A 24,535-nucleotide genomic window follows, 5' to 3' on the forward strand; every position below is an offset into this window, starting at 1 on the left:
CTTTTCATCATGTCTTTTATTCATGTTGTTTACAGAGCTTACAAGCTTCTTCTCTACCTTTGCTCACCTGATTTCATTTTTTTGTTTTGTGTTGCTTGTTTCTAAAAACAAAAACTCAGAGCCGTTTCACTGGAGCAATCAAGCGCGCACGAATCACAAAGTTGACATGCTCTATGGAGTGACGGATTAGGATGAACTAGAACTCTGGATTATGATCGGTGGAAGTCGCTGTTCCGCATCCGCCCCTACACAGGAATGATGAAACGTCGGCTCGGTCCGGCCGGCGTAAACCGGGCGGTTCGTTGATTTTAATTCCCGAATCCGCGGTTTAATTTGACCTTCGCCTCCTCCACCGCAAGCAGCAGCGGCGAGGGCGGCGGCAGTTCACCCCCCTTCCTTCACCCTCGGATAGGTAGCTCGTCTACTCCCTGGTGTAGGGTCTCACCAATCTCCATTGCTATTCCTCTCGAGTGGCCATCGTTTCTGAGCTTACGAGAACAGAGATAAAGAGTAATAAATAGAGATACGAGAGAGAGAGGGAGAGTACCTGCAAAAGAAGTTGCATTCGATTACGTCCACGTAAACTCGAATGGAGGGTAGATGCATGGGACAGCTGGACTTTGAGAGTCGTGCCAGTGCCATGCAAAAGCCTCGGAACGCTTTAAGAATCGGTCTCAGCGTCGGAGACGGCTCCTCTTTGCCCGCTTCTTAAGACCTCCTCCTCCTCCTCGGTTGGATCGAGAGAGGGGAGAAGAGGAGAGATGAGAGAGCTGCGGATGGGGAACGCGGAGGAGGCGGCGATGGAGCGGCAGATGATCCGGCGGGCGGTGGAGGACTGCCCGCGGCTGGCGCAGGACGAGAAGGAGCGGATCGACAAGGTGGCTCGGTTCGTGGCCAGGGACGGCGACCTGACCGAGACCATCCTCCTGAGGCTGCTCAAGATCACCAAGAACCAACGCCGCTGGGGGTTCATCTCGCCGGACCACCCCCACCACGGCTACTACCTGCGGCGCAAGATCTCGGAGCAGTGCCGGGCCATCCGGCCTCCCCGGTAGCTCCTCATCCTTCCGTACCTTTTAATGATTTCTTCCGTATCCACCGTCATATACTTCCAAGCTTCTCGTTCTAAAGAGAGCTACACTCCTCGGACAGGCATATGGTGATCACTGCAAGAGAGAGATGACGGGTTTCACGTCACTGTGACAGACAGTTACCTAATTAGCTACTCGTTCTTCGTCTCAAACTATTGTTCGTCTGGAAGGAAATGAATGAATGAATACTTCTGCTTGCCTTTGCTGGCCTCGATTGCTGCAAATGATCGATATAAGACACTGACGAGAATAGGTTTCTTGAGCTTCTTCTCGGCATTGGGTACTGCTACTCTGTTGCTGAGCATGGTCTTGTTTTATGCTCTTCTTCTTCTTTAGTTATAGATGGGCATAAACTGAGCAATTCCGATGTACTGCTCTTGACATCTGCTTGATCTTGAATGATATTTCCTGGTCCAAACATATTTGGAGAAGTCAATCTTTTGGTCTATGAAATATGTGAAGTGATCCAAATTTTTGTCATGCATCTTTCACATTAGAAGCATCAATGTCGCAAACTGACATGAACATCTCACTGATGAGACATACTTATCACATCTGAGACATGCGGAAAGAAGCATTGACCGATCGAAGCATTCTGATATCAACAAATAATCGAAGATTAACATTTCCAGGCATATGCACTTGTAATCTGTAACGACGTTGCATTGACCGTAAAGAGTTGAGTATTATCTTTCAAGACCGAAAAGCTTAAACCATGGACGCGGTAATTAAACTCTTCAGATTAAATACAGTGTCGCTAATAACAGTCTCGTCCACGCAAATTGGAAAATTTTACATCCAATGAAATCAACAAGAATCCACAAAGTTGAGTTTCTAATAAAGAGTACAAGTATTGTCAGGGATCGATCAGCCAAAATGTAGTTTGAATGTAGTTCGAACTGCAAGCTTACCTTGTTTGCTCTTCGCGCCTCACTTGTACCATCCAGCAAGAACATGCCTCAGCCAGAAACACAAGAGGCATGACAAAGCCTGTGAAGGAAAAATATACACATTGCATTCATAAGCGTACAAGCATCTGAAACAATGAATTTTAGTTTGTAACAATAACATAAAAGGCTGTTCTTCACCATCAGCATTCCACACAAAAATAACATCTACAAAATGGCCTTTGAGTTGTGCGGTGATCAGTATATAGTGTTTGAGAAGTTGGAACACAGGAAACAATTGTTGGGTGACTGGGGACTAGAGTTTTAATTATGACATAATCACAAGTTAGGAGTCTAACCAATATAAGATGCCCTAGTTAAATACTAATTTATTGTAAATCAGATGTCAGGCACTCAACTGAAGTACACTGGAGCCAATATTATTTCAATTGCACATGTAAAAAAGCACAAATTTTTGTATGAATCGAGTAACCTGGAAAATGAGAAGCCTGATGCATAGCATCTGTTCTGTGCACCGACCAAACAATCTAAGGAATAGGTTTACAAGGGTCCCATCCTTTGTCCCCGTCAAGAGTCCTGTTTGAGGATCAAATCTAAAAGAACAGAAGACTGCCAATGTCAGGAAACTAGTTAAAATTAAATACTAAGTTTTTGCGGGAAAGAATACAGTCAAGATACCTTGGTAGGCGATGCCGTGGACAAGGAATTATCTTAAAAAGCTACAGGGAAAAAAGAGATAATAAATAATGAGATAATCATATAATAGAAATTAACATAGTTCAGAGTGCAAATGAATATTAAGAGCTTGAACAAACCTGAGGGCATGAATAAAGAAAATTCAAAACTTGAGGCAAGAAGAAAAGCAGAAGTGTCTCGCTGTAGATAGAAGAAACTTTAGGTTAGCATGAATTAGATGTATATACAACTTCATAATCATGTGCAATTGTGCATGCACAATAGACACAATGCAAACATATGCTTATTATCATATACAGTATACCAGGAACAAGCCGTGAACTTTACTGAACCAGCAGAAACGAGCAAATTAACTAAGTAAAATAAACAGATGGATAAACAGGAAACAGTTCAAGAAATGCATTAGATGACCATTGGTCACCTCTTAATTGGTCCAATTAGGGCATAGAAGCACAGAAAATCACCAAGAGCATGGTTTTGACATCTTGTCAAACTAGTATGGTACTGATATACCTAACAGTGTACTAACATATATAGTCCAATCATAAAAAAAATGAATACACTGAACATACTGAATTATATGGTCTCGCACCAGCCGTTGGTCAGACCAATGTAGATACTTGTCCAATAGGATCTGAAACCTTGATCAAGAGTTTTTGCCTCAAAAGAAAAAAAAAAAAAAATTTGTGTTATCATAGAAATATTGCCTATTTCCTTTGTCATGCTCCGAACAATCATCAAGGACCATAAACATAAGGTAGATTTATTTTAGAGTACAACTAGATTCAGTTATGATGGTGACCATTTAGTTTTAAAGTTTCTTTTTGCAGATATCCTTCATCCACTTTACAGGAACCATTAACATATTCTACTGTTCAAAGAGCAATGGTCTATAGAGGATTAACTAGAACTTACCTATCCTAGCTACATGATAAAACTGAAAGCAAATAAGAAAGATTGCAGGTTACCTGTAATGGCCAAGAATTCCAACTACAGCCAAAGCCATTCCAGCAAAGTAAGTGTAGGTATCGCCAACAAAGACTGATGAAGGATACCTGGCATTTAAATTGAACCAGTGGCATCCAGCTTTATTCAGATGAACTTTGTGGATACCGAGCTATGTAAACACACAAACATGAGACCCATAATAAAGTAATTATAACTACCAATTGTATGAAAGTAAAGCCAATGAAGTGGTCAGCAGAGGAAGGACAAGGTAAATAGAAAATGCATGAGCCTGCTGATATTCCGGGTCTGTAGATGCACCAATTTGCATGACATTATGAATTAAGACCTGAAATTGAACAATTCACCATTAGTTCCATCTCAGAAATAAAAGGGAAGAAGATATGTGATGTTTCATACGCTCTACTAACCGCGGCTGAAATTACAACAGTCTGCCCAGCTTCCAGGCCATTTAAACCAGCATGTATGTTGATGGAGTTTGTGCAAAAAACAGCTAACATACCCATATATAGCTTGTATATCCAACCTGTGCTTCCCACCCACACACACAAGAGGGAGAAAAAAGGAGCAAAACATTGTCATAACTCAAACATAATTTAGAAAATTGCCACACAGAAGTGGTAGCTACATATTATCCAGCAAACAATGTCTCTACAACCACTTTGAAATGATAACTGTTGTGCAAGAATATCTTCCTACAAAAAGTTCAATATTAGAAAATAATTTATTGGAATCAACTAATTTCTTATCAGGACAGCATGAACCATGTATATATTAGACTAATTAAGAATATTCAAAACTTGCATCCTTACAACTTCATTCCAACATAAAGGAACATGAAGTGGATACTCAGACTTCTGCATGTTCTTCATATGTCACTTTGCTTGATACTGTGTCATGATTTGAGGTAGAGTAATTCCTGCAGGCTAGGTTGGGGCCTATGATATAACAAGTTAAAAGTAGGAATTGGACTTAATATTCATTTCTAGAATCAAATTTGTCCATGTAATTTTAGCTTAAATCTGTTAAGCTAAAATTAGTACATTTGGCATCTAATTTGTGAAATTTAGTACTAAAATACTAGGAGAGCTTGGGCCTCAGTACATCGGTAAAGTTGCTCACTTTGTGTCCTAGGAGACCAGGGTTCGAGTTATGGAAATAGTCTATTTAAATATTTAAGGGTAAGGCCGTGTACATTAACCCTCCCTAGACCGCATATTAGCGGGAGCCTCGTGTAAGGAGTATGCCCCCTTTTAGTACTAGAATACTAGGAATCAATTTGCGAAAAAGAAAGCTGTAACCTACTCATGATAAACTTAGTATATTTCTGCCTATTATTTCTATTGATAAAGTAATACAAATATTCAAAATCCTCAAGAAATTAAAGTGTATGGCTGAGGCGTCATGCACATGGTTTGTGTAGTTAGTAAAGTTTTCTTTCAAATTATTTTAAGTCATTTTATTAGGGAAACTCCCTCAAAAAAGAAAACTGCTTTAGGAAAGGAAAGTGTTCATTAGTCCTTATCTAGAAGCACGTTGCATGCACCTTTTCTTTCCCAACATCCTTTTCTTTATCTATAATCAAATGCAACGAGGAAATATGAAAACTGTTGAAATCATATTTGAATCGTTTTGGATTTGACACAGAAATGACCTCTGGATTCAAGCCTCAACAAACATTAACACTAAAACTTGATGGCATGATAGTTTAGTTCCAATATTTCCTTAATGGCTTCTTGGCATTTCAGTCACTAAAAAATTATATGGACAACTGGCACATGCAAATAATTAATGTTAAAAGCTTCAATTATCAATTCCATAGAAAATTAATAATATGCCTTATGAATGCAAAAGTAATATTTATTGAACACCAAAGTGACAGATGGTGAAGTAAAGCTCTAAAACATCTTGACTATCCAACTAGAAGAGTACCTAAATCCAGAACAGCTGCTCCAACATATTGAATGAGGGGCTTCGGTATGATGATGGTAGTATGCCCAGCATATGCCATCAACAAGGGAAGAGCTGCAAATGAGGGCAGCACCAATTTTCTGCTCATCAGAAGAGAAAAGAAAATTAGCTTGCATATAAAAACTTGAGAATTGCAGAGACAACCAACTTCCAAGCACAAAAGAGACAGTCAAGTGGATGAGGACAGTTAAAATAAAATATGCAAATCCTGGATGAATAAACTATGATTATGCTGCTCAAGTGGATCATACGCTCTCCATGGGACATCAAGAACATCATCCACAAATCCTAGAAGAATCATGAAGCAGATAGATGCTAGTGCCGCATTGTATTCGACGAGCCACTGCATCGAATAAAGGCAGCTCAGCAAAGAATATACTCAAATTCACTATTGTCAAGAATATAAAATATTAGGCATTTTTTGAAAGACTTGCAATAAGATAGCTTCTCCTATGAGGATGAAAACTAGATTGTCACATAATAATCGAAGTTTGACTTGAGCACCAGTATCATCTGAACTAGAGTTGTCCACATCAAAATATGCACTAAACATTTCCAAATGGCTGACCGATCATATTTGGCATAACACACCAAAACATCATCACTGAATCAGAATATGAAGGTCACATGAACACCTTGAAATTTTTTAGCACCTCTAGATAGGATGGGGAAACATTTAAAGTTCCAAATTATTTGACTTCCACTCGACCAATCCTTCCAATATCAAATACAATAGAATGATGAAATATAGGAGTGCAACCATAAATGTCCATGCTTGATCTCTATAATTAAGAAGCTGATAAGGTGACATGTAATGAGAATTAGATGTACCACTCGTCCAAGTGCAACAAAGACCTGGCATGGACGGATAAAGTAAGCATAGTGCAACATTAACTGTAAGTTACTGCTATGCCCTGGCATATGATTATAATTCACTATGAGAACCTAAGCAGGCTCACAAGCAATCATACTATCTGACCACATTTTTCCCCAAACCCACTTACACATCTACTACTCATTTCCTATCTAACACCTTGAAAAACTCAACACACCACATTGAACAAACTCCTTTTGTCTCAATTGCTTGTAGAAATCTGGTATTTCTCAACAGCAAAGCTAACAAACTTGAAGGCAATCTCCCCTTAAAGAACAGAATGATGCTGCAGTATATTGGAAGCATTAGAACCTTTTGTCCTTCATCTTCGGATTTCAAGATATCCAATTTGAACTGTCTTTTATTTACTTTCTGTATACTAATTCCTAATATTAAATCCATTAGATCATTTATTTGATTTCTTCAAACCTTTTTATCAAGTCCAATTAAATATCTTGCATGCACACTTAATCAGGCCCTACTTTTCATGCTTGAGCTTTAGTATTGTTAGGTAATCCATGACAATGGTGGCAAAGAACATCCTTTTTTCATACCAAAATTCAGGTTAAAGATGACATAGTTTCAAAATTATAGTTTTTCCTATGCTTCTGATAAAACTATTTTATAATTATGAATGTATGTGCCAACAGTAGTTATAACACAGTAATTTCATATCACAACAGAAATATAACAAAGAGTCTCCAGATTAATTTTGTTGATAATTTTTTGTACTTGTCCAGAAAATTCATTTCAAGGAAAAATTAAACCGAAGGTACATAATTCATATCTAAGAAGCAATGCTGTCCAACAGAAACTATGATTGCAGGTTTCATCGAACAAATATACATACATTGGAGTCTGAAGTGAAGTTGAAATGCTGAAACAGTATAGCAATAACCAAGTAGACAATTCCAATAACAATACCCAAAGATTCAGGCCTGGAAGTCCATACAAGAAATTATTAGATTTTTTATGCATAAAACAAGGGAACAAGAACAATAAGCTAACCTACAAATCCAAAAATATCAAAAGAATATACATGTCCATATTAATTTCAGATGCTGCATCGATAAGCTCATGTAAGAAAAAACATTATTTTTCTCCCTACAAGCTCAGGGTTACATATTCCGTACAATGTTCAATGCTGATAATTCAGCTAACATTAGCAATGATGTTAAATCTATGAGAGATTTAATATTTTACTGGCAAAATTAATTAGTTCTGAAGTACAAAAACAAATATATAGACACCACATATATTTTATGGATGTGTTTGACAAAAGAAGCAAATATTAACTGATTTCCAATCAACCAAAATTGCCATGTAGCCATTTTCAAATTATAACTTCAAATTAAATAAAGATGACAAAAGGTAATAATAACGTCAGCAGTGCTGAATCACAAAATAACACTTGTAGTGATAAAAAAAGTGACTTCCCACTATTCTGGCTATTTCTGATTCTAGACACAAGAAACTGACAAAGTACGAGTAAAAACTAAAGATAATTTGAACAAAAAAGCACAAGAAAAGCCAGATTTTTACAAAAGCAATATGAGTTGGATGAGCCAAACTTATAAAATAATTGTCATGTCGTCGATATATATAGTAAGTCCATCATGGTTTATCTTCTGTAAGTTGCAAATGTAAAATTTATAAGCAGGTTCGATACATATATTGGATAGCTATGATCACAAACCTAACTGGTAAATAAATCAGTTACCATAACAAATAGTTAATTAATTGGCTCATGCCTTGCCATGTAACATGTAAAATTCAAATTTCTTGTTATGTACATATCAGCCACAAATATGAATAACATGACCAACCTCAATACATAAGAATCAATGCATTAAACCTGCACATGGACACTTCATACATGGATTGATATAGCTCCCCACATAAATTTGTCAAAACTAGACGAGAAATCACTAGGTATAGAGTTATATCCAATTTTTATCCCAACATGGGACAATTCTGTTTGTTGGTCTCTAGAAGTTGAAAAACCTTTTTCTTTTTAAGTTGTATGCAGAAAACTCCATGTGCAACTATTAGTAAACTAGTTATTATGAAGGATCAAAGTGCAGTTGGAGCAAATAGTAGCATCCAAATCAAAAATCTAGCAAGGTCATACTATGCTCCTGGTTTGAAAACGACATCAACTTGGAAAAGAAAATTTGTACTTTTAAATTTCAAAAGACATGAAAATTGATGGCCTAGCTCATGTCACCTTATGCTCAGGTGTGGTTTCTTGGTGACATCCCACAGAGTTTGCAGATCAAGTTTAATCATTCTCCATTTTTAGATTCTTCTTTAATCAAACATTCAGGAATATAAGGAAAGTGGAAATTTGTTTGTAAATGAACGTACATTATCAACCTAACAGTCACATCGTTGCAAAGATTTTGCAAGTTTTACTCAAACCATCCGTGGAATATACAAACCTCATCTTAGCAGTAATGAAAACAAGATAAAAGATAAAGTTGAGTACAAATATGCATATATTTGCGAGATAATTAATTAATTTTATGCAATTAACTCTTGGAAATAACAAATTAAACCATTAATAGATAGGAAACCAGCGTGATATATACACCATAGATTAGCACGTAACATCCGGTTTCACAGAAGCAAACCAAAATCTACGTAGGAGTTTAAGAAATCGACAGGGTTAGAGAAGGAAAAAACCGACACTTTGATGGTGCCCTGCGGTGTGCCCTTCTTGTTGATGTCGAACCCGTAGAGATTGCGTCGCAACACGTAGCGTGCCGCCACGGGGATCATCCGGACGGCCAAGACGAAGGCGCCGAAGCTCATAGCGGCGTTGATAGCGATGGATCGGCGCAGGTCGGGCTCGATCTGGTACTTGACGAATACGAGGTAGAAGAAAGAGAGGAAGAACGCGGCAGCGACGGGGATGATGAGACCAAACTTCGGAGGGGCCAGAGGATCCGGATGCGGGGGCTTCGCCTCCACGGACCGCACCTCCGGCGGGATCTCCGAGGGTTTCGAGGTCGGCTTCCGGCGAGTCGCCATGGCGGCGGCGCAGAGACGATGTGGTGACTCGCGGGTACGGGTTTGGAACAAAAGGAGGCGCCTCGACGTCAGATCTAACGGTAGGATCCGACCCTTGATAAGGGAGGGAGACCTTCCTACGTGCTTGGCGGTGATTGGATACACGACGTATCAACGTACGTGGCAATTTGGCGGGGGCCATGCCAACTCCAATTGGCCAATAAAATCGAACCACGTTATACTTTCATCCGGTTTTGGGGTGAATTTTTAATTCAAAAAAAATCAATTTTAGCTATCTAATCCTAATTAAATTTAATATTATATTTCAATATATTAATCAGGTCGTTTATCGGGTTTGGATATAATTATAAGACATCCGACCCGTTATTATTTCCACCTATAGCTTCGAAGCCCACGAGCCCATCTTGGCTCGATTTCTATAAAGCCCATAATGTGTTCGAGGAAAAGCCGCCTGTTTTGCTGCTGCGATTTTGGAGCAACGCAAAACCCTTTCCCTCTTTCCCTCTCTCGTCTCCTTCGCTTCGTCATGTCTTCTTCGTCGCTTCCCGACGAAGTCGTCAAGAACCGGTGGCTTGGGTTTCTGATCTGGCAGTCCATCACGTCTGCCGTCATCCACCTCTCCTCCTCCCTCCTCCTCCACCGCCTCGGCCGCGGCTCCTCCTCCTCCGCCGCCGCGACTCTCTTTGCTTTCCTCGCCTTCCACCTCTCCCTCCTCCTCCTCTCCCTCGCCATCTTTCTTCTCTCCACTCCCCATCCCGACCCCTCCGCCTCCCTCCCCGACCTTGCCGCCGCCACCCTACGCGCTTCTCTCAAGTCCCTCGTCGGCGGCTTCTCCCGTCCATCCTTCACCGCCGACTTCGCCCACCGGGCCCGGCGCTCGCTCGCTTCCGGTGTTTTCCTGTTGGTTTGTGGCGTTGCGGGATTCCTCTCGGTGGTGGCCGTCTGCGGGAATGCTGAGGTGGTGGACGGGGCGAGCCTGGTTGGCGTGGGGTTGAGAGGGTTGGTTTTTGGGCTGGTTTATGGTCTCCATTATGTTTACAGGAGGAGGTGGATCCTAAAATTTCCGATCATTCAGGCAAGTGAGAGGAAAAGTTTATTATTTAGCCTGCGTTGTCTACTTGGACTTTACTTATGTTCTCTAGTTGATCTTGCTCCCCCATGCTTAATCACTTGAAAGTGATACCCGTGCAGGAAAAGAAAGATTGGAGTTTCTAAATGGGTGCATGTACATAATCTATATACCACAATTATTTTTTGAAAAAACTTTCTTTTGGGGGAGCAGATGTGAACTTTGCATGATTTGGGAGTCTTTGCACTTGGAGGTGTGGGTGATGGATGTATCAATGACGACGAGGCTAAAGTTTTTGTTAATGGCCTCATAATTTTTTCATAGTCTTTTTGTCTGGTTTGAAGTTTGTAGATTGATTCCACTATGGCTCAAGTATGTACTTAGTTTTTTGCATGTGAGTAGCACAACTGAGTGGCAACAATCTTTGTCCTAAAGTAGATTCTGCTTGCATATATGCAAGTGACAGACTTGTGTAGAAATTAGACCTGAACAGATTTGGTGCTTATTTTATTCAATAATGTTTTTTTCGGTAACAATGCATGCATAGCTTTATCCTTTTAGCTCTGTGTTTAAACTTTTAAGTTGAAACTGCAAGAAGGCTGACAAAGGACAGGAAGATAACTAATCCAAACATATAAAAAAGTTAAACAGAGCCAAAATAGACCTTCACATAATTTTTTGCCAAATTATAAGTGCCTTATGTAAAAATATAATTCTTTAATGTATTGTCATTTACCATTGCCATTGAATATCTTATAAGGTGAGTTCCATATTGTTTTCTTCTTATAGTGATTATGTTATATCAATTTCATTAACAGAATCTGTTGTTTTCTTGATTGGTTTGATCTGCAGCGTCCTTTTTTCTACAGCTTCAAGATTGGTCTGTCTCAATCATTGAAAAGAGCTCTTAAGTTATCAGTTCAGGCTTATGTCTCTTCGGTCATACTAATTTTCTTTTTGCCTGATCAATTAAAGAACAAGAATATGATAGGAAAATTCATTATTCAACAGCTCAGATTTTACATTGGGATACTTACTGTTTCTATCTGCTGGGAACTAAGCCATCATCTACTTCAGGTTGGTTAACTTAGTTTCTAATTTGTTATAGAATTTTTATTATTTTATGACATTTTCTCCTTCACACTGGGGCTCGGGGATTTTTGTAGCCCTTTTCCACATGCTTCTCTTCCAACCAATCTTTTATATTGCCAATCATGTTGCTTTTATTCACTATCTACTTCTCTATATTTATCTAGGATGTACATACTAGGAGGTGCATTTTTGCACCACCACAGGGATCAGCTGCAGCAGAAACAAATCCTAGTGAAATTCTGCTAGAGACTTTGGAACAAAGCAGTCCAAGATCCCTCATACAGTATCTTGCATATCTTGATCTGTGTCTTGTTACAGAGAGCAATGCAGAACCTTGGCGTCGAGCTGCCTTTTTTGAAGAAACTGGTGAAACTTACCAAAGAACTATAAATGTATGCTTAAGGCCTATCGAGCAGCTTGCCTCTGGGCTTGCTGAAGGTCTTGAAGGTTTTTCCATAAATAGATCTGATCTCTTGTCCAAGCAATTAAATTCACCTGTAGACATTCAAGTGGACTCAAGGCTTCATGAAGCTCTCAATGATTTTCAGGTACTATGTTCAATTAGGATTATGGAAATATTTTTCATTTCTGTGAACACCCCATACCTTGTTCTAAAATCGATGTATGTTAGACAAATCCTCTTTCATGAAATATTTTTGTTGACCTCTCAAATAAATTATATCTGACTTAATAATGTTTAATGTATTTTGCCATCAATGTTGAATCAAGGATTTATTTTTGTCACTTGGTAGGTAATTGAGGAAACAATGTAGTGTATGTTACCATATGTCATTGAATAAAAAACAAGCACCATGGAACAAGAAGCAGAAAGACACTAACAGATTAAAGATAAATTCTTGTAGATATTTATTCAACATTAATTTGAAACTTGATTCGTCTGATGTTGACTGGGCTACAGATTTAGTGCTTGATCAGGCTAAATTTTGCAGTCACAGCTCTAGAAACAAAGAAGTAAAATGTGAAGAAAATTGGTTTTATGGGTGATTGACCATGCACTTATGTGGAAACCATTGATGTCATGTGTGATTGTCCACGCGCTTGGCTAAGCACCTTAGGCTGTTTCCTAGACCAACATGTGCCTATTACCTCCGCACCTATGAAAATGTGGACAAGAATTTAGAAAATAAAAGAACCTCTTCTCATAGTTTGCGGTACCAACAAATAATCAAAAGCAATAGCTTTGTGGCAGTGGCTGTTGGCAGCTGTGATGTGGAAGGTGTGGGATATTGGTAGTGTTTATGATGATTGTAGCAATAGTGATATCCATAGCGGTGGCCACTTTGTGATCAATGGTGGTGATGTCAGGTGTGGTAGCAAAGCTGGACATGACAGTGATATTGCATCTTTTATCTATAATTGATATGTTAATGTTAAAAAGCTAATTTGTTTATGGGAAGGGGGTAATTGGTGTTGTTCAAAAACTGAACAATGTGTTTGACAAAAATCTCACTATAAGAAAGATTTCAAGGCTTTTATGTTCACATCCTTTAAAGAATCTAAATTTATTAGTGTTTCGAATATGAGTGGGCAAATGGTCATATTGATTACTGATACTGACGATCATCTTCGTATATATATGTTCTCCATTACTTTATAATTATCTTTAGATTTGAATCAGTAGTTATGCTAAAGCAAGAGTAACATGCATATTAGCTGGTGGACTTCATCTGGAATATTAAAAATGGATTGATGAGGATGTGTTGTTACAAGGTTAAGGAGGCTCCTCTGAGACCTGGGTGACTATGTTCGCCTTTTTTATATCAACAAGCGTATCTTTGATGTGTCACATTGAATACTTGATGGCAGAATTTTGAAATATTAGGGTCATAGTTGTTGTCACTGGCAGAATTTTAAATATTATAACTGTAATATGTATTTGTAACAAGTCTATGTCAAGAAGCTTGTAGGCAAGAAAATAGGAAAGAAACCTTTTGGTGTGTGCTCTATCCTGGTTTAAGTGATCCTGGGATTGACGTCCTTATTTCATGTTAGTCTATTTGGTACTGGATGATCGCTGAAAAAATTTCAGGGTATCAGTTTCTTCCAATATATCTGTTGCCTGTCTGTTTTTCACACATCAGGATTTGGGAGGCCACACCTGATTTAGTCTTCCCAAGGATATCTTTTGTTCTGTGATTGTTGATTTGATTTTCTTTGAGCAGTCGTAGCTATCAGTTACCATTTCTTGAAATACTATCAGTTACCTTTTTTCTTTTTCTTTTCCTGTTCTTTGAGCTGTTGTAGCTATTCCTATGTTATCCTTCTGTTACCAACGAGATTTGGTTCATTTGATCCATTGATTATCAACCTAAAGGATAACATGTTTCTTGCCTTCAATTTTTCTCTATTAATACTTTTATTATATTGTGTAGATTTGCTCGTGGTGTGCAAGAGCTCTGGGAGCATTGACGGCACGGTCTCACCTAGAGGATAGGTATGGAGTTGCTCAACTTACTGGCTGCAACAAAGCAGTCGTTTCGACATTGTTATCTTGCCTGCTGGCCGTGGAGGCTTGTGTGGGTAAAAAAACCAGCGTACAGCTGGCACACATGCTGGGCCCTGCCAACATCAGATGGGCAACAGTCAACACTGGGAAAAGAGATGCTGTGCCTGCACTGACTACCAAAAAAAGAGGCGCTGCACTGCATGCTAAAGCTTATGCCATGGCCGATGTTCTCAAAACATCCATATACCAAGTCGTGTCTGCTTTCCAAACGGATATGCAGGCAAATGCAAAAGCTTCGGTCTTGGAGAAGAATTGGATTGCCGAGGGAAAACCTATATATGGTACACGTGAGATCCTTATACAAAAGTTGCATCTCTTTTTGGATTATCGCGCCGTCTGAAGTTCTGATTTATTCAATTCCAATATTTGTTTAAAAGTGTGGAGATTTTGGCTTGGGTTTGGCTTTTGATGAGGCGATATAAATTTTTCTCGTCAAGAAGAAGAGATCACGTTTAACAAGGCTTTGTAACCTGCTCCGACTTTAATTTGGAAGAAGCTCCTTAAGGTTAAATTGTAATGAGACCAGATTCCATGTTATAAAGCACTAATCCTTGTTGTCGCATTACAGAGGAAAATGTCTTTGGATTTGGTGGCTTTCTTGCATTTGGAAATAAATACAATGTCTGTCTTGTTCTTAATAGCATCCCAGTAAGATCTGTAACAAGGGGAAATCTGCACAATTTGATAAGTAATCTGTTTGCAAATATTTTCATTACACTCGCAATAATTTTATTAACTATTGATGAGCTTCTCATCTTCTATAGAAGAATTCGAGTGGATTTCTTGTTTAGCACAGTATGATGAGTTGGCTTCATGCCATCAAACAAAACCAGTGACCAAATCTAACTTGATGAACTTGCTTCATGCCATCAAACAAAACCAGTGACGAAATCTAACTTGATGAACTTTGCATCATCCGCAAATAAGCAACTAGATTTACTAGGTAGATCATTTAAGTATTGTGAATCAAAATCAAATAATATATTTTCGAAAGCAAAGGTCGCTAATAAACATATATAAGATATTTGATTTTAAAAACATAACTCTAATAACAATCGTAAGAATAAAAATCATGATTATGCTATTTTTATACGAAAAACTTTAATGTTAGAAATTGAAATCAAATAACCATTGATTTAATTTACAATGTGTACCTTTCGATATCATTCAGAATGTTTTTATTTTATCTATAGACGCATCATTATCGAGTTCAAAAGGTACAATGATTTTGATCCGTAAAGTGAACTAAACTCATCTTATTCTTTTTTCCTATCATTCACGACCGTTATAAGCGATATGAAGTATGGGAGATTTAGAATATATATACTTATTTCATTCCTATAACGTCTTGTCCTTTTATAAGTGAGAATAGAAAATCTAAGATGATAATTATAAGAGTTCTTCTCATAACAAATTATACTATTATTATTATTATTATTTATAATTATAATCAAAATTTAATCAAATTATAAATTATAATATATTAGATAAGGTTCGAGAATCTAACCACCGTGCCACGTGTAACGTAGTTTGCTGACCTTTTGCCCGCATCACCAGCGGTAGATCACCTTTTGTCTTGATGAAATCTTTCTCACCTTTCCACACCACCACCTCTCCTTCGTGGTTCACGACATCTTGTAGACCAAGGCATCCATGAATGGCCGGCCACCACTTGCACCTGACGGTGGTCCACCGATGGTCGCCCACCCTTGTCCGCATCATCTTCATCCTCGCTCCATAGAAAGAAATTGTTCATATAGAGAGGAGGAAGGAGCCTCCTCGTTGGAGCGGAAATGGAATCCGAAATGTAGTTGGTCGAGCGCAGCAGCCCATCTCATCTGTGCTACTCGTGGAGTTCAAGTCCTGCTCGATCACAAGCTCCTGTTTTCCTTGTAGGATATCTTTTAGATCACAAGCCCCTTAAACAATGCAGTGGATACAGACAGATTACACTTTACACAGTCAAAAAAATTACAGTTTAATGGTCCAAATATCAGCTCATCGATCATACATGGAGGTTGGATAACTGTTACATCACAAAATGCTCTACTCTTGTCTCTCAAACATGCTGCGAAGACAGGCAGCAAATTAAATTTTCACAGTAAAAAACACAACCCTGCAACATCTTCTTATAGGCCAATCTCCATTGTATAGCCAATTTCCATCTCTCCAGGGATCTCCTGGACTTTACCGGCATTCCAATGTAATCAGCAACTTCCATTGTGAGGCCATGAGCTTCGAAGAACTCCCTGAGCTCACTCATATGAGGTAGCACCACTGTTGAACTCAGACAGGAAGGATGGTCTATCATTTTGTCGACTGTACTCGATAACATGCTGTCTTCACCTATTGTGGTCTTCAATCTCGCCAATATGTCAGTGCAGTGTTTAGCCAACCATTTCATGATCAACACCTCGTTCTCCACTGACACTATAGATCCGCTATAAACTCGATTCCCAACTGTTCTACGAAGGTTCATAGGTGTAGCCCACAAGCGTAGAGCACATAGCAAGGCGAATGAAGGGACTCCATCGTGATGGATGTACAGAGAATCTCTGGGCCAACTACTTGATGTGCATACTTCAGCCTTTAACTCGATGAATGCCTTGTCGTTTGGATTTTCTTTCAGTACAAAACCATAATGCTCTAAGAGTTCTAAGTTAGTGTATGTTCCATAACCAAGAAGAACCTGTGAGGAACAGTGTATCAGATAAAACAGTCAACTTAGATGCTATGAGCAGTCCCTGTAAAATTTGAGTCTAAACCAACAGAAGACAAACCAAAGTTGAAATTCACAACTCCATTAAGAGCATATTTAAATTAAGGTTCTCTCATATGCATATATTGTGTCAACATAGGCATCGAAATCATAAGGTGTAGAATATTCAAAGCATTTACAGGCCCCAAGTACCAGTTCCTATAGGAGTATTTTATATGAATGCTCCTAAATATGAAGTTCTAGACCATAAGAAAGTACGTTGCTGTGGTATCGACTGTTCTCACAATAGTGAACATTTACTAGTTGCTGCTGAACACTATTATACTGAACTTTTTTTTTGTGCAAGTACATTGCCTCAAATACAAATTAAGTTGCTACTTCGAAGTTTAAAAGATAGTTTCCCACGTAAGATATAACTAAGCAAGACTCAGATTCAAAAATTATGTTCGGCACTAAAATGAACCACTATATCTGATTCAAATATTTTAGAAACGCACCTGCTCCCCCTTTTTATATCTTTTCCTTGCATAAAAGCAATACGAATTCATATTTTCCTCGTATCCACCATCTGTCAACCTTTGCATGAAACCATCAGGCTGGTCAGCATCATGAACCGTCCCCTCCTGACTGCTATGCTCGAGCAGTTGAATACTCAAGCTAGTAGTTTCTTGCTTACTGTCAGACATTTCATGGGAACTGTCCTCATCAGGTGCAGCATAATTAAACAAATCACCAACAGGGCATAAGCAACCAGCACTATCCCATGGTATATGTAATGTACGAGAAGATACCTTCAAGCAGAAACAGAAAAAAGGCTGGTAGTGAATATTCAAGTGACCAAAAGAAAACGACAAAGCGCTAAATTCAGTAATCCATAACTCACAGTGGCTGAAGCCCAAAGCCATGACCTAAAAGTTAAGAGTTGAGGTTTCAGGTCCAGGTCCTGCATCAAGCCAACAGCTTCTTTCCACTCTGACCTTGCCATGGCAACAGCCTTCTCAGAAACCCAAATAGCATCTTCAACCTGGTAATCAGATGAATGATTTTGTCAAATGGCTCATAAGCAAGCAAAGCTTGACAAAAAATGAACCAAACTGTATCTTGGGAAACATCTTTACCAAACATTACTTGAAAAGACTGAACTTCAAATCTGGTGAAATTTGCTAATGAATTATAACTGCGAGGCAACTGCACCAGGTAAGGGTACCATCGAGAGCGTCTTCCCTTTTCCACCTCAGCCAATAGACATACAATTAGCATCTGCAAAACCATATTAATTGTCATAAATATACAAAAAGGATCATTGAGAAGGACAGTAACAGTGGCTAAGAAATGAACTATAACCATATGAAGTAAGCAAAATGTCTGAATTTTCTCAAAGATAGAATTAAACTTGGATGAAGATGGTTAGCATGTTTTAGTTATCTAGAAAATGATTTATTTAAACTCTCTTTAGAACTCTCATCTTTAACTTAGACCAACAAGGGTTTAACAGATACTTCAAAGCCTACATACTTACCAAAAACCAACTACAACAATAATATCCCTGCTTTCCAAGTGCACTGAGGATTTAAAAGAATGAAAGGTAAACAGATTTTCACAATGAACTACTTGCATGAAGTTTACTTTTAAATTCTAGATCTTGTGCATGATTAGAAATAGCAATGTAACTAATATTCAGATTTAAAATTCTGATGCATGATGAACTCAACAATTGTCTTATACAACCAAGAACACTTTATGCCATAAAACATTCTCCATATATTCAATGTGATTAGCTCCTTATAACTGTCTTACCAAACTTTCTAATGTGCTAAATTGGCAGATTACATTTGCTCGATCCCGAGTACTCTATTATCCTCTTTTCATATAATACCAATTTAATAGCCATGATGTTGTGTATATAATTTACCACAACCATCTTTGACTTTGTCTGATGCATGACAAAGAGAAAACAAAAGACTTAACAAAGATAATATTCAAAGCCCTATGATTTCTGCAAACATATTGATAAAGTGTTCACAAGATTATTGGATTTCCTACATAAGTACAATATACAAAAAGGCTGTCCTGTATCAACATCTTTGAGGATTCAGCAAGTCTTCTACGACTCTAAAATTCAAAATCTTAACTATCAATTCATAGAAAATAACATCAGAATCAAATGGAAAGTCCCACAAAGTAGACTTATATTTTACATTATCTTATTGGCCATTTTTTTGTTTGTGCTTCCTTAATTGCGACATTCTGATTTCTCTTAGAATTTAAGAATTGTAATTCTCAGAAAAACCATGATTTCTAGTCTCCCAACCAGCAGCTCAACACACGACTCTCCACAAAGTACTTGTTCTCAGATTTCAGTTTTTATCTCTTTGGACAGAGAATCATAGACCAATACCTCAATAAGCCCATCATAATCCCGAAGCTAAATCTTCGGTATTTTGTTTAAACCGCGCAATAGTAGACATATCATAGATGTCACATCCAACGATAACCACGGAAATTAAAATCTGAGCATATCTTAATCAGCAAAAGACAATCAATGAGAGACTAGAAAGACCTGAGTGGGAGAGAGACGATGCTGGTGCCTCTTGACGCAAGATGCAAACTTTTCATCAGCCATCGCGCTGTCAGTCGTAAAAAGAGCCTTCCTTGGAACTCTTAGTATCAACTCCCCCTTCACTAGGTCACGGGCGGCAGCCAGTCCTCGCCTGAAGAAGACCAAGACGAAACAACAGCAAAGGAGGACAATTCTCAGAAGAAGAAGGCTAAGAAGTTGAAGAGAGAAGAGGAGAGGATGGAAGGATCACCCGCCGGCTTCAGAGAAGTAGGAGACGAAGAGTGTACGCCCCAGACAATAAGAAGAAGAAGAAGACGGCTCCACGGGGGAGGAGATAGAAGGCGTGGGAGGAGGCCACGGCAAGTCTGACATGCCCATATGCGCCGCCCACTTGAGGAGGGCGGCCATGCCTTCATCTCCTCTGCCGCCGCCCTCTTCGGCCGCTTCACCCATCTTCTCCACCGTTTGATTCGACTTCCCTTCTCCTTCCCCAATCTTATAATAATAATAATACAAATAAATAGACTTTTGGGTGGACGGTTATGCCAAAATGGGCCGGGCTGAGAACTCAGGAAAGGCCCATCTTAATAGAGCAGGCTTTTAATTTCATCATTTATTATCTTTTGCAAACATAAATATATATGTATTTATGTGACCCACTTTTAATTCCATCATTTGTCTTTTGCAAATATAAATATATATATATATATATGTATTTATGTTTGTTAATGGTTAAGCAATTGTCCATGTCCTCTGTTGATAATTGTGGCATTATCAAGGACATGCTTTTGTTATCAAAGGAGATAACATATTTACCCTCTCAATATTCATCTCCTCCAAATCAAGTATCTTTTTTTTTTTTTTGTCTTTGATCCAGAGGATGAAGATTAATAATTATGTCCATTAACTTACTTAATACACATATAGAGGGACAATTATGAAAATTAAATATTATGTCAGTTTGGTCATTGCTGAATGATTGGAGATTCCTACACTGTACCATATGGTTCACAAAGTCATATAGAGAGAGAGAGAGCTATCCTGCTGCTATGGAAGAACAAAGTGCAGCAGACTCAATGCTATACTGTGGTAGAGGTTGTGCCTAAGGCTCTGGTTACCCAAACACTAAACCTTTCTTGATACTTCACATTGCACTTTCATAGCTAAAACAACTGGCACATTCACAAGCAAGCTTTGAGGTGAAATCCATCAAATGATTTAGCTACCAATTTTAGGTTTAATCCATCAATTGCAGTAGAGCTTAAAGTGCATTAAGACCTGGTCAGAGTAGTTTAACCCAGATAATCCAAGATAATATAGTTCCTCTGAATGAGTGCACTACTCTTCATACAAACAACTATACCAAATTAGTCAGGTTAGGCCAATCTAAGCCTATTATTTAACACATCAAGCTCAAATCTCAATGGCTCCAAAGAAAAGCCAGTTAGTTGATCACAGTATGGAATGAACTGGCCAGTTGTGCTTTAGTTGGCCATTTATGTGCCAGGACAAAATATGCTGTCATTGTACTCCCAAGACAGCAAAGGTTAAATGATGGATGCAAAGTAGGCAAAATGATGGGAAGATGGGGTCTCCTTTTATTTGTTGTGTGCTACCAAGAAGCATTGACATCACAGTTCAGCTGCCAAAAGAGTCGTGACCTGAGAGATTGGGCATGAATCTACAGCCAACTCTGGACAATATCCAAACTCTAATGAATTATCTGAAAATTTAAGGCACAACAATCAGATGTCTCACACAATGTCAAATAATTTTACCTCAGATGTACACAACTAAACTACAGCCTCATCAAACAAAAACACTAGCCTACATGATTTATTTCTCATAGGAGGTCAAATTGCCGAGAGCCTCCTTTCTTTATAGGTTACACAACTTCTATAATCAGACATCACTGTCTAAAGCACCCTTTAGGATATGCAAACCTTCCAAGGAAATACTCCGGCGGACTCTAGATCTTGAGAGCTCAATGCGAGGGGGCGGATCTGGTGAGAAGCAGACAACCACGACCGTCAGATTATCGCAAGTATTTCGTTGAAGTGCCTCTCGGACAAGCTCTCTGGAGCATCGTTCTGGATCATTGTGAATCATGAGCTCCTTCCTAGCTATCGTCACAGCACATTGACTGCTCATGACATCCCATAAGCCATCACACCCCATTATCAGAAACTCATCTTCCTCTGTGAGGACGGTCACCTGCAGCTCGGGTTCAGCGCTCAAGGGGCAGGCAGAACCTTTTGTGCCTTTCATGTGCCAGTTGCCGAGTGCCCTTGCAACAGAGAGCTGGCCATTCAGATATCCATCATAGATTTTGCCGCCTAGCTTCTCGATTCTTAGCCTTTCGTTATTGCAGCTAGGTTTATGATCTCTGGAAAGTTCTATTGCTCGTCCACGCTTCCCTAACACAGCTCGGCAATCACCAGCATTTGCAATGAGCAGAGACCTACAAGGTACAAATTCTATAGTTAAGACCCAAGTACTAAGAACATTAAGCAATATTAGTGAATGCCAATGAGCAAATGCGAAGTCTAAACCACAAGGCACATGCATGCTCTGCCTTCACATTATGAATTCTCACCTGTCAATTCTTTGACCCTAATTAGACCATGGTAAAACACAGAAACTACAACAATCACATTAACTTCCATGTTTCTAGTCTAAAGGCTTGTTCTAGATGATTTCTTAGCTTTCATCAAACAAGAAATCCAACCCATCACACTCATCTTCAGCAAAACAATGTAGTGATGTAAAATAAAGAACGAATGTTGCTTCAAAAGCATATATGCAAACAATCTGATGATGAGCTGCTAAAAAATAAATGCCATCCAAGACCAACATGAACTTTTTTCCTTTTTTTAATGAACAGTAGAAGCTACATAAAACATTAAGACCATTCATAAATTTAACTCTTTATACAATTCTATGTATATCAGAGACTAAAACAAAAAGTTCACAGACGTTAACAGCAAATTTACCTTCCAAAAACAAGGGCTGTAAGTGCTGTGGTTCCAGACGTGCGATCAAGTGAATGGGAATCAGCAAACGCATGATCAGTTTTTATGAATGCACTCTTTATGGCCTTGTCAACAAAAGCTGGAAAATGACTATCTTCAAGTATGAATTTGAGAATATTCTTCTGAACAAAAGATGCTGCATCTGTGCCACCATGGCCATCAAACACCTGCCATATGAACTGCTTCATTTCAGCAACTTCTCAACGGTTGTTTGCTATGACAAGGTCCAAACATTGATACGACAAACTTTATGTTCAAAGAGACATTGGGGATTTATTGTCCCACCTAACGATAAAGGCAATTTAAAACACCAATTATTTAGAATTCATTGACATCAGAGTATCTATGAGATAACTGAGACGAACATGATTTCATGATTGAGAAACATATTGGGACATCCATTGCCTAATCTATGAACAATAAAAGCTATATCACACAACATGTTTAGAAACATCTTAAAACCTTGACATTAAAAAATGAACAAGATATAACTAACACAAACAACACATCAAGTTTATTAAAGAACTATTTATGTTGGATACAAAAAAAAACGAATTCCACATAAAGGGAGGCACACCCCATAGAAGGCACCCGGTGATGAAAATTTCACAGAAGCTCCAAGATACTCAATTAGATTATCTATGCACACATGTTCATCCTCCATATACGGCTTCGGCCCCATTTCAGAGCAGCTTCCCGAGCGAAACACAGGCAGAAACCCAATCTGTTCTTCCGGTGGAGATATAAGTGCTAGACTCGCAAAATCGAATTCCTAGAAAGCTTTCAAAAACATAATCAGCAGATTGGAATAGATATCATCATCAAGAGAAAAACAGAAGGCAAATGAACAAACCAGGCAAGCGGTGTTCACAGAACGTCGAATAACCGACAGATGTCGAGGAGGTTTCCCAACTTTACTTTCTTTCCTGTTTTCTGGAGTCCTGGGATCTTCACTGCCAGAACTGAGTGAAGATCCATTATCCACGTCCCGATTCCTACCGTCTAACATGGCCAATGTGGAGGATAATCCCGTAGCAGCTGCCATAATCCTAAGCAAACCATGCTGACAACCCTTTGCGAGCACAATAATTGCTTCGAACCCACCTATATCACAATATCGCCGTTCTTCTGATTTTTCAGGTATCCCAATGGATCCAATCAAAACTTCCAAAAAGTTGAGACACCCAAGATTCCAAAAAGTGAACTTCTTTTTGGCCCCTAGAGTTATCCAAGCCAGGAGAATAAGTCATGCTCCTTGTGGGTATTGAATCCAGATTTCTACAACATCTATATATAGAACTAAAAACGCCAATAGATCCTCCAACATCCCAAAACTATCCCCACAAACAACAAATATTGCATCATCCAAGAAACAAAAAACCTGATTTTTATCGCCAAACGATCAAATGATTTCAAGTGCAAACTGCAGCCCCAAAGGCCATCCACATGCCCTTAACAAGACATCAGGAAAATTCACCAAAATCCCACCTTTAGCGCAAAAAGCTGAAGAACCAAGCGATCTAAAGCGTAACAACAGCTAGAACAGATCAAACCCTCAGAATGAAGAAAAAAACACCCCGGAGTACCAAAAGATTCAAAACAAAAAAACCATTACCACCAAGTTCATCGAACGGCAGCACTTCCCTTCTCCTTCCCTCCCGTGAAGACCTTCATTTTTCTGAGAAGAGGAGCAGAAATTGCTCAAAATAACAGGTGAAATGAGAGAACGAAAACACCATAGCTTTGGAGGAGCGGTAGGGCGAGGGCCCTCTTATAGTTGGAAGACACGGCGACCGGCGATCGGAGGTCACCCGGTCGCGCCACCAACATCGGAATCATCGGGTGGAATGAACGGCGGCGGACACCTGTCGGGATCACGGTTCTGAGGGAAGTCTCGGGGTGGGATGCCCTGTCGCTCCCCAGCCGTACGATCTGCAGCCTTGGACGGCTGAGATTGTCCCGATGGAGTAGTTGGATCCGGTGGTGGATTGCCATGT

General features: G+C 39.0%; 5 protein-coding genes across 10 annotated transcripts; 2 read left to right on the forward strand and 3 right to left on the reverse strand.

Annotated features, from left to right (window-relative positions):
* Positions 1-759: 759 nt before the first annotated feature.
* Positions 760-1,296, forward strand: LOC108951774 (uncharacterized). The gene is made up of 2 exons (XM_018821047.2): positions 760-1,051; positions 1,153-1,296. Exons 1-2 carry the CDS (start codon positions 762-764, stop codon positions 1,181-1,183), a joined length of 321 nt encoding a protein of 106 aa, XP_018676592.2. The 5' UTR covers positions 760-761; the 3' UTR covers positions 1,184-1,296.
* Positions 1,007-9,613, reverse strand: LOC135584728 (uncharacterized). 3 transcript variants are annotated; one of them, XR_010481340.1, is made up of 13 exons: positions 9,196-9,613; positions 7,357-7,444; positions 5,884-5,975; positions 5,594-5,712; positions 4,072-4,187; positions 3,862-3,989; positions 3,664-3,750; positions 2,815-2,875; positions 2,678-2,718; positions 2,472-2,592; positions 2,003-2,081; positions 1,291-1,499; positions 1,007-1,166 (listed from the first exon to the last, which is right to left on the reverse strand). XR_010481340.1 is itself a non-coding variant. In XM_065090835.1 (12 exons), exons 1-11 carry the CDS (start codon positions 9,537-9,539, stop codon positions 2,022-2,024), a joined length of 1,257 nt encoding a protein of 418 aa, XP_064946907.1. In that variant the 5' UTR covers positions 9,540-9,613; the 3' UTR covers positions 1,800-1,925; positions 2,003-2,021. The 3 variants fall into 3 exon arrangements, 2 of the variants coding, with proteins under 2 accessions (XP_064946907.1, XP_064946906.1); XM_065090835.1 differs by lacking the exons at positions 1,007-1,166; positions 1,291-1,499 and adding an exon at positions 1,800-1,925; XM_065090834.1 differs by lacking the exons at positions 1,007-1,166; positions 1,291-1,499 and having other exon boundaries at positions 1,800-2,081; positions 9,196-9,612.
* Positions 9,614-9,979: 366 nt separating this feature from the next.
* Positions 9,980-14,830, forward strand: LOC135597624 (uncharacterized). Its single transcript, XM_065090839.1, has 4 exons — positions 9,980-10,614; positions 11,461-11,685; positions 11,865-12,248; positions 14,094-14,830. Exons 1-4 carry the CDS (start codon positions 10,066-10,068, stop codon positions 14,565-14,567), a joined length of 1,632 nt encoding a protein of 543 aa, XP_064946911.1. The 5' UTR covers positions 9,980-10,065; the 3' UTR covers positions 14,568-14,830.
* Positions 14,831-16,160: 1,330 nt separating this feature from the next.
* LOC135597626 (protein SET DOMAIN GROUP 40-like) lies at positions 16,161-19,992 on the reverse strand. Of its 2 annotated transcripts, none has more exons than XM_065090840.1 (6): positions 19,757-19,992; positions 19,507-19,657; positions 18,075-18,206; positions 17,830-17,970; positions 17,444-17,737; positions 16,161-16,916 (listed from the first exon to the last, which is right to left on the reverse strand). In XM_065090840.1, the coding sequence occupies exons 1-6, from the start codon at positions 19,957-19,959 to the stop codon at positions 16,287-16,289; spliced, it is 1,551 nt and encodes a 516-aa protein (XP_064946912.1). In that variant the 5' UTR covers positions 19,960-19,992; the 3' UTR covers positions 16,161-16,286. The 2 variants fall into 2 exon arrangements, with proteins under 2 accessions (XP_064946912.1, XP_064946913.1); XM_065090841.1 differs by having other exon boundaries at positions 19,761-19,896.
* Positions 19,993-21,207: 1,215 nt separating this feature from the next.
* LOC135597627 (probable protein phosphatase 2C 27) lies at positions 21,208-24,352 on the reverse strand. Of its 3 annotated transcripts, none has more exons than XM_065090848.1 (5): positions 24,154-24,352; positions 23,392-23,756; positions 23,116-23,310; positions 22,500-22,705; positions 21,208-21,967 (listed from the first exon to the last, which is right to left on the reverse strand). In XM_065090848.1, the coding sequence occupies exons 2-5, from the start codon at positions 23,581-23,583 to the stop codon at positions 21,409-21,411; spliced, it is 1,152 nt and encodes a 383-aa protein (XP_064946920.1). In that variant the 5' UTR covers positions 23,584-23,756; positions 24,154-24,352; the 3' UTR covers positions 21,208-21,408. The 3 variants fall into 3 exon arrangements, with proteins under 3 accessions (XP_064946920.1, XP_064946918.1, XP_064946917.1); XM_065090846.1 differs by having other exon boundaries at positions 23,392-24,058; XM_065090845.1 differs by having other exon boundaries at positions 23,392-24,075.
* Positions 24,353-24,535: the final 183 nt, after the last annotated feature.

Source organism: Musa acuminata, chromosome BXJ1-11, assembly GCF_036884655.1.
Source record: "Musa acuminata AAA Group cultivar baxijiao chromosome BXJ1-11, Cavendish_Baxijiao_AAA, whole genome shotgun sequence".
NCBI lineage: Eukaryota > Viridiplantae > Streptophyta > Magnoliopsida > Zingiberales > Musaceae > Musa > Musa acuminata.